Consider the following 9,614-nt stretch of genomic DNA (forward strand, 5'->3'; position numbering starts at 1 on the left):
AAAGGGGGCAGAGAGAGGTAAAACTTAAACTGAGGATTCAATCCGGCATCAAAACTAGAATCCAGTGTAGCTTAGTGGATAAAGCATCAGCACATAGAGCTGAAAACCCAGATTCGAGTCCCGGTGCCAGAGAGAATTTTTCTCCTTTCTACCCATTCTTCACCTATGTTAGTGATAATTTCTGAAGCGACATGTTTATGAATGCATTTAACTGAAAGAGCTGACAAGTTCCACGTTTCCAAAAAGATTTATTTACTGGTTGTGATGAATGTGTTAGGATTTCAATAATAAATGTTAACATTCTGTCGAAATGAAGTACATACATTTTATTTTGTAAGGCACAGTAAAATAGAAGCCATGCAAGCAAACAATATCTGCTTAATCATAAAGAATCTGCTGTGTTTTCTGATAGTCGTGAGTTCTCTGGAAGGATGAAGGATCACAAATGTTTGGTTTATTCTCTTTCTTTTCTAACACCTTCTCTTTATTATCAATCTATATATTCAACAGTGATTTATAAGCCATTATCCATTGTTGCCATTTCTTCCATGTGATGAACACTCGTCAGTCTCATTGTAAGAACTTGTGGAAGTCATATTATCTTACAGTAATATATCCTCTCACATGCATTATAAACTCATAAAGACTAGGATAATTCAGGCAGAGGTTGCTATCTAAATTTACTTCAATCATAAAGTAAACATTTCATTGTCTCTACTTATGAAATTTATTTAACAATGGTTATTACATTCCCTGAACAAAAGCAGAATCAAATTATTTTACATTTGCACGACAGAAATTGAAATAGGGCCTATATGACAGACTGATAAACGGATCTTATTTGCTCCAGGGTAATGCTTCTGTATGCTGAGCTGCCTCGTAACTGGCTCTCCCTGAATACGCGAACACTGTGACTGCATTATATTCCAGATAACTGCATGATTAGATGATCTCTACACTTTCGATCAGCAATCAGACAAAAGCTAATCAAGGTTCTGAAGCAGTCACAGTTGTCTAAAATAAAGAGGCAGGTCGGGAATGCAAGAAGGTGTAAAACACTGCTAGGAAACGAGTGGAAACACAAACACGAATGTTGGTGATAAAAAAAAAAAAAAGCAATCAACTGCTGTTGGAACGATGAGAATTTTATATTTATAGAACACGAGTTCTAGAAATATTCTACAATGCGGTTAAGAGCATTCAACTGGGGCACTGAGACAAAACACAATCAGCAAGTTCTCAATATTTACCAAGAGGAATTTACAAAAACAATAATACATACAATTTACTCTCTTAAATTTCTACCCCGTTACTTGTCATTTTGGCAATATGAAGTAATGCCTGCACTGAAGTTGGTTGCACTTGACGTTTGGTGTGTCGAACTCCCATTCTTTATAAAGTCTTGGTAGTCTTCTTGCAACGTCACACATGGAGGAGGTATTAATAGTGATCTGAATCGTGTCAAGAAGACCTGTTATTAACGAACAATTACAGTTGAACAACGGGCCTGTTAATGGGTTTATTATAACATTTTTGGTCCATTTTCCCATCTCAGGCTCTGAACGGCGATAGATGAGGAAAAATATTGATGACTCTTATACTGGGTTCTGGTTGTTTGTAGATCATACCATCACTCCAAGTCTGGAAGTTCCTCATCATCGGAATCAGACTCTGGTTCCAGATCGTCGAAGCTCGGTTTACTATCTCCGCCGCCTCCTCCCAGACCACCCATCTGCCTCATCATCTGAAACAGGGGCAGCAAGACAATCATCTACTGTCAAGAGCATTGCAAGTACAGATGCCTCAAACTAGGAAGCTGCCTGGAGAGGGGAAGTAGTAGAGCTAATAGAGGGGGCCCACCTAGGCTCCGATACCCAGGTATAGTCATATTATCTGAAAAGTTGACCTCTTGACAATGGATTCAAGATGTACCCTCCCTATGCAGCCTTCTCAACTGTAATTAGAACTGAGCTGTACCGTTCTAGTCCACAGTACACAGCAGTAGGCAGACAGTGGTAGGGGAGAAGTGCTCTATGCGCATGCGCGAACGAGACAGCTTGCTAGTTTGAGGCATCTGTACAAATAAACTCATACTCTATACATTGACTCATTTGAAATACACACATCCATATACCTCAATATATCCTGTTACGATTGCAGCTTGTGTTCTCAAGAGTAAATCACAAAATCATAATTTCTTGATATTTCTTTACAATTGCATTACCACATTAAGGTAGAAATGTATTTACAAGAGCTGTTTTATTTTTCAACCTCTGATCATGCCAGTAAACAGCCAATCAAGTGTTAGGAGGCGGGAACGCTCGGAGGCGACTGTGCATCTCCCCCACTATAACCTCTGCCACTTCCACCATCGTTATACCATTTGAGCTGAGTTACAGGCACATAAACATGGCTGCTAAGATTGATTCTCCTGCCAAGTGTAATTCGGTTTCTTCAAGCAGAAGGGAATAGTGCAGCAGAAATTCACTGAAGAATGATCCAAGTATACAGTGAAAACTTTGAGTGATGGTGTTGTGCGTGAATGATGTAGGAAATTTAAAGAAGGCCGAACCGATGTACATGATGAATGGGGACAGGATGCAAGTCTGTCGCAACAGAAGACATTGTTCAACAAGTTGATCAAGTGGTTCGAGAAAAACGGAGGATTATCAGAAGTGAGTTGTGTGTGGAATTTCCTCAAGTTTCAAGACCATCTGTTTACACAATCGTACAGAACACGTACGCTACAAAAAACTGTGTACTCAATGAGTTCCAAAGACGTTGTTTGACGACCACAAAGGTCACCGAATGGCATCAGCGCTGACATTCCTCATCCATTATAAGGCTGAAGGTGAAGATTTTTTTTAAATCAAATGTGACTGGAAATGAGACCTGGATTCAATATGTAACCCCCAAAACAAAATAGTCACAATGATGGATGTACTCAAACTCGCCAAACAAACCGAAAAAGCTTAAACAAATCTTCAACAACAGGAAGGTTATGGCTACCGTGTTTTGGGACCAAAAAAGGTATGTTGCTTGTTGAGTTTATGGAACTGGGGACTACGATCAATGCAGCTGTTTGTCAGACTTTACGATGACTGTGGAGAGCCATTCAAGACGAAAGAAGAGACATGTTGACTTCTGGAGTTCTTCTGATTCATGAAAACGTCTGCTTTCACAGTGATGCTTTAAGCCAACAGCTTCTTCAACAATTTCGATGGAAAGCGTTTGAACACCCGGCAAATAGTCCTGAACGACTTCCACCTCTTCCCTGAACTGAAAAATTGGCTAGGAGGGCATAGGTTCCAGACTAATGAGCTTCAAAGCAATGTTACGGTCCTTCTCAACACACTGGCAGCAACATTCTATGAAGAGGGGATTGGAAAAAGCTCGTCCACAGATGACAAATGCCTCATTCTTCATGGTGATTATGTCGAAAAGTAACCATGTTTATACATCGTCGCCTGAATGCAAGAACTAGGTAACTTGATTTTTCATATTTTGTGACATTGCCTATTTACTTATTTATTGCACTAAGGAATATGTCTCGTTTTCTTTTGTGCGAGATCGTGAGTATTTGCTTGTTTTCCGCACAGAACCAATACGCGGTAAGTGTGAAATACCACATTCAGTATTCCCAACTTAACACACATAACAATTTCCCTCTTCTTACCGCTTAAGCGCAACATTCATTTTACTGCTTTAGGCTTTTAACATATTATTTTTAGAGACGTTTAACATAGTAAATAATTATAAATTGGAAACTTACCACTGCAATTTCACCTAAATTGCACTGTTAATTATTGTTTTTAAATATTTGCAAAAATTAAGTAAAGTCTACTACTCCACGAAACTTATTGCATTCTTGATACAAGTAACATTAAGGAAGCTGTGAAAAAATCAACAAGATTCCAGATGCCGATGTTATTACTGCAATATGCTATATAAATAATATTGTTAAAATATTAAAATGAAAAATAAATCATTACATAACCTTACCGTTTGTTTGAAGTTCGCATTTATAGACTGGGGGAAAAAAAAAAGACGTATATCACGGCCTGCTGGAGTATAGTAAACACAGAAAACATTTTATAGCAACAATGTTGAAGAAAGATATTTTGGTTTTCCGAAGTTGCCGTCATTAAACAGAAACCAACATGGAGATTTAATTGCAACTAATTAGAAATTCGTCTTTCAGGTATGTAATAAACGATCTTCGCACAAAATAATGTACGATACACGAGCGGTATGTTTGTTTTCATGTTCTCGGAAATTAAAAAAGCTCAACTACGTTTCGCTTTTTCAATCTTTTCCTCGAACATGAAAACGTCAACATACCGCTCTTGTAACATATATTACTATTATCTATTTGTTATATTGGAAAATAGATGTCGCTGGTATCGTTCGATCAGTTACCTAGATCCTGGATTACACTTTGTGCGATTTTTGCTATGCTATAAAAGAAGTAACTAAAAAACGCAAATTTCGAGTTACCTAGTTCTTGCATTCAGGCGACGACACAACGTTTGGTAATAAATTTATTTCATTTATACTTTTTGTATGGACCATCAGAGGTTGAAAACAAAAACAGCTTTCGTATATACTTGGCTTCTAGTTGAGTCCTATATACTGTAAACAAAAGAAAAATTGAGTTCCGACACCAATTTCGCACCGAAAAAAGGGATAAAATGTTGCTGTTAATGTGGGAGATGGCAGAGAGGTGCAGGCAAGCGGGATCGCTATGTCGAAATGGAATGGGTAGATGGCAGGGAAGGACAAGCATATCTCATTTCCATGCATTTGTTTACTGATTAGAGGAAAGACGAGTTTTCATAAGGTCGAATTAGTGTTAGGTTAGTTTAGGCTTTTGGTATGCCTTGCATATGACTTACAATTATCTAAGAATGTTCCACCCAAGCCCCTCTCTCCCACGCTATCCCATAGTGTCTTTGGTGGGGGGGGGGGGGTTCTACTATGTGCCTTCCTTTGGTAACGCTATTATGAAGATTTATCATATCATCTCTCCCAATTTAACACACACTAATTGATTTACAGTAAAATTAGTATTAACAATTACGGCGGGTGACAAACTGCTTTGGTTTTCTCCCCTAGACCAATAATACAAAGCCGAAGCACTTCACCAGCTGTCATAATTATTTGACGGACCAAGAAACAAAATCTGGGCCACCTGAATTTTCAAAGTTCCAGTTATAACATACTGCGCATGCTCAGTACTTACTGAAGTCTAACATTACCAATTTACTATAGCTCACCTCTTCGAGGTCTTCAGATTGGCCTACATCCAGATCGTCCTCACTATCATCTTCATCCTTCCATTTGTTGAAGTCCACTTTCAGCCAATGATACTTCTTCTTATCTTTCATCAGATGTGGCCAGTATGGTCCATTTTCCTCCTTTTTCTTCAGTACCAGCTCAATGTTACGGTCACGCACACACTTTACAGATTTCTGTACAAATTCAAGATATATTTATTCATTGAAAAATTCGAAATTTTAACAGTCTATAATGTAAGCAAATTTAACAATTTTAATTGGTTCGAACTGTGCAGTGAACAAAGCATAAATGTAGACTCCTCCAGAATATTTCTGCCTTTTTATTCATTACCCATAGATCTGGTTGAGTAGATACATAGTCCTTGTGAGGTTACTGAAGTGTCTAATCTATACAATGTATACTTCGTGTAACATCTATAGATTTTAGCATAGAAAATAAATTCATTTCATTTCATTCCAATGACCCACATTCGGTTTCCATATACAATTTCTATTCAATCAATTTTAATGTCAGATTAAATGATGGCCAAACATTTTAAGTATTATGTAGGCGCTAAACTGTTAATATTAACTCACGTTTATGCAGTAACTCTAGTAAAAGCAGCTTACTGCTGAAATTACTTGGAAATAAGAGTAAAGTAATTACAAATTCTAAGATTTAGCATACGAGGAAAATCTGCATATGAAATAATAGTTGGTCAACATTTCTCAGATAAGGCACGACAATGTAACATGTAAACTATTCATGAAAGATATAGGCCTACATACTGTAAGGTGCGTTGCAAAATGATACAACCACAATTCCTATGGCAAAGCAGACATTTTATTTCGACATATCTTACACATTGTGATATAAAGCTGGTCACAAACTGTGTATCGTAAGTTACCAGAATACCTGCATAACTTACAAGCAACATTTATGCACACCATTAGTGTTGCAAAATGATACAACCACCTGATCTAATAGCCAATGAAGGAATCATGTTTCAAGACCACTTTAAAACACAATCACACATACTGTACACAAGTTTTTGCAGCACAGACACCTCCATATTTTTCCATGCAGAGATGATTGCTGTCTGCAGCTCCCTAACATTAGTGTAAAGTTTTCAGTCAGCATACACAGTGTGATACAAAATACCACAGACGTTCTCCCTGGGATTTAGATCTGGAGAATTTGCGGGCCACTCCATTTACTCCATTATCCAGAAACTATTCCCATGTGTAGTTTGCAACATGAATAGAAGCACTGTCCTGCTGGAAGACCCAAAATGGACCTCCAATCGCCTCCCCAAAAGGTAAAAGGTGACCATCTATTAAATCTTGGTAATCAATTGCATCCATCTTTCCTGTATCTTCTCTTCTTTCCGTAAATAGTACCAATAATAGGATGTCCCATCCAGCCCATCTAAATTGAATTTTTTCTCATTACTAAACACCACTTGCTTCCATCCTATCTTCCAGGTACCGGTAACGTGTTGTTTTGCCCTTTTTTTTTTTCTTTCTGCATATTAACAAATTTGCTTCGAGCCACCATTCGAGATAACATAGACTTGTGCAAATTAATGTTGGAATCTTGGGCTAACCTTTCCAGAGAGGTTTCATTTGAGCTCAGTCCTCTGATAACCTATCTCTCGTCTCAGGTAAGTATAGGCTACGTGGTCTTCCATGGAACATTTTCGTACCATATTCAGGTCCATGTTTAAAAAAATTGTTCATCCATGGGAATCGGTCAATCCTCCATGCTATTTCTCTGTCTAGTCGATAATCCTTCGTCGTTATAAGCAAGTATTTCCTCTTTATCCACGTCTGACAGTGCTGGTTTTCGCTCCATTATCTTACACACGTGAAACTATGCGTAGAATATTAAAGTATTTTTATTCTGCTATGTATAGACGCCCTCTATAATAATCACTGGCAGTCACCAAGGGAAGGGATGTACGACTTGTGGTTGTACCATTATGCAGCAGGTGGTTATATCAATATGCAACAGGCAACTGACCTTGTGGTTGTATTAGTATGCAGCAGCCAGTGTACTCGTTTTCATGAAATGTTCTTATGCACACATTATAATCACCATACAGCCTAGGACAAGTTGTTTACAAGATCATTCTACAAATTTTTTCAGTTGAGTCTCGAAAAAAGTGGTGGTTGTACCATTTTGCAACGCACCTTACTTTTAAGTGAAGCAAAAAGTACAAAAAGTGAGTTTCAAATTGTGGTAGTTGGAAAGATGAATTAATGGATAGAAAACTAATCTCCGAATTTGAAGACACAAATTTTAAGGGCCAAAGTAAGTATGAAGTAGCCTACTACCCAGCAATAGAGAAAATACAGGTACCGGTACTATTAATACAAAAGAAATAATTTTATGTGAAAAGAAAGTTAGCTATTTTAGAATATGAATTCATACCAAAGAATCTTCCTTTCTTCAAAACCTTATAAAAAAGTTAATGACTAAATTCATGAAGGTAACAACAACCAACTTTCCTAATCATGTGGACTTAAGTTTGTCAACAGATAAAACCACTTCATTTTTCTATCTACGTAGTTACTGTATTCAATTTCGAATTTAAAATTAAGTTAACTACCTCGGGGTCAATTTCTTTGAAAAGTGGTATTGTTACTTCGTGAGTCTTCTTTTCAGTTCCACCAATTCCATGAAAATAAACTTTATCGTTGTCTATTTTTATTTCGGGGTTCTTGCAGTCTTCGAGACAGATTGTGAGGAAAATTACGTTGTTTCTTTGAGCCCACAAAACAGAGGGAGGCACGGCCCTAAAAGAGAAAAGAAAAATTACAGACGTTACAATAAACTAGCCTATATCTCGCTTAACTGTATAAATCACTTACACAAACTAAATGATATTTTAATCAAGTACTTTAGAACTAAACATTTTACTCTACTAAGCACAAACGTACTCATTTTCATTTTCATTTTCATGAACCATTTTGAATTATTCCCCGAAGAGTTAGTAGATACAGTACGTAGCCAACAAAAGGCGAGACCAAGAAGCACGTTGCCAACACCGCTTACAAGCCACACTACGAAGATGGCGTTACTTAACTTCTTAAGTTGTATTAGAAGAGGAAATACCAAAGAGGCACACACTTTGCACTAGCAAATCTAGAAAGTAAAGGCTTTCCACCACTTGGCACAATGATACTTTCTGGAAATTTCGGCAATCAATACACGCAAAACCAACCACAAATCAAAGATGGCGGCGATTCGAATTGCACGGTCTTATTACACTACACGTGCAAAAAGTAGTCACTTCTTACTTATTACTTTACCAAAAACTTTAAGTTCTAAATTTTGCAGTTCGATCTGCTTCATATATCATATAGAATCAATAGACAATAATATGAAACTTATAGACTTACTGTTCTTCGCCCGACATCTTTGCGCAGTGTGAGATACGGAGCGGTTAGATTGCGCTTGTCACGATCGATAGTATGAACGATTTTACAAATGACAGTCTATCGATTTACTATCGATGAGATGAATGAAGTTTCGAGTCTGGTGGCAGCACTATCCACTTCGTTGGAGAGCGCTGCCCTCTAGTGTAGTTTGTTAAAGGTGCGGAAGAGAGCAGTACTCTGGCATACAGAGAGAGATGGTTGGTTGTCGCATTCGAGATTTGACGTTACTTCATTTACGGCTTTCAAATGAGACGCGCGTTAATTTCATAAAAAGTTTAATATAGGAAGTGAATGTAGTGATATAATTTTGTACGCAGTAGTGATTCTAGTTAGGCTATGATTTTGTGACATTTGTATTATTATTTCACAAAATGACAATCAAATATAGCACATGAACAAGATATCCATGTGTTTCTGGTGTAGTGTTTTAGTGTTGCCTGCTGCCAAGAAATATGTTAAGTGAAATATTAACTTTATTACCATTAAATGGAATGTGTTTCTGAAATATAAGTCTGAGTGCAGGATGACGGCTATGTTTAAGGATACATTTTGGGTAAGTCTAAGTGCATGTCTTTAATTATCTTGCATGAAACTGTTTGTGGTTAAATATGCGAAGATTTTGAAATAAATATTTTTAAAACTTTTGTAATACTAATAATATCCAAATTGCGAGCCAGTGTTTTATTTCTAGTTTTGCAAAACTATTATTTTTCTTCTTTTCGTTCTAAGTTACTCAATTTAAACGAATGCGTGTCAACTACTTAAATTTTAATTAAATGTCATTTATTCACACAGTGCGTCACACAGTGCGTCTTTTAAATCACATTTGTGAACTCTTTTTTTTTTTTTTTTTTTTTTTTTTTTTTTTTTTTTTTACTTGCGTTATTTAACGAC

At 37.0% G+C, this 9,614-nt stretch overlaps 1 protein-coding gene across 2 annotated transcripts; it reads right to left on the reverse strand.

Moving 5' to 3' along the window:
* Positions 1 to 1,100: 1,100 nt before the first annotated feature.
* LOC138712481 (prostaglandin E synthase 3-like) lies at positions 1,101 to 8,818 on the reverse strand. Of its 2 annotated transcripts, none has more exons than XM_069844341.1 (4): positions 8,682 to 8,818; positions 7,889 to 8,075; positions 5,277 to 5,471; positions 1,101 to 1,744 (listed from the first exon to the last, which is right to left on the reverse strand). In XM_069844341.1, exons 1-4 carry the CDS (start codon positions 8,696 to 8,698, stop codon positions 1,631 to 1,633), a joined length of 513 nt encoding a protein of 170 aa, XP_069700442.1. In that variant the 5' UTR covers positions 8,699 to 8,818; the 3' UTR covers positions 1,101 to 1,630. The 2 variants fall into 2 exon arrangements, with proteins under 2 accessions (XP_069700442.1, XP_069700441.1); XM_069844340.1 differs by lacking the exon at positions 8,682 to 8,818 and adding an exon at positions 8,220 to 8,521.
* Between the last annotated feature and the right edge of the window lie 796 nt (positions 8,819 to 9,614).

This window comes from Periplaneta americana, chromosome 13 (assembly GCF_040183065.1).
Source record: "Periplaneta americana isolate PAMFEO1 chromosome 13, P.americana_PAMFEO1_priV1, whole genome shotgun sequence".
NCBI lineage: Eukaryota > Metazoa > Arthropoda > Insecta > Blattodea > Blattidae > Periplaneta > Periplaneta americana.

Coding starts and splice junctions, on each gene's coding strand:
- LOC138712481 (XM_069844340.1), bottom strand. CDS start 8,248: ATGGTTCATGAAAATGAAAATGAAAATGA. Junction 8,076..8,219: donor GAAAATGAAAATGAAAATGA/GTACGTTTGTGC, acceptor TTTCTCTTTTAG/GGCCGTGCCTCCCTCTGTTT. Junction 1,745..5,276: donor AATCTGAAGACCTCGAAGAG/GTGAGCTATAGT, acceptor CCCCTGTTTCAG/ATGATGAGGCAGATGGGTGG.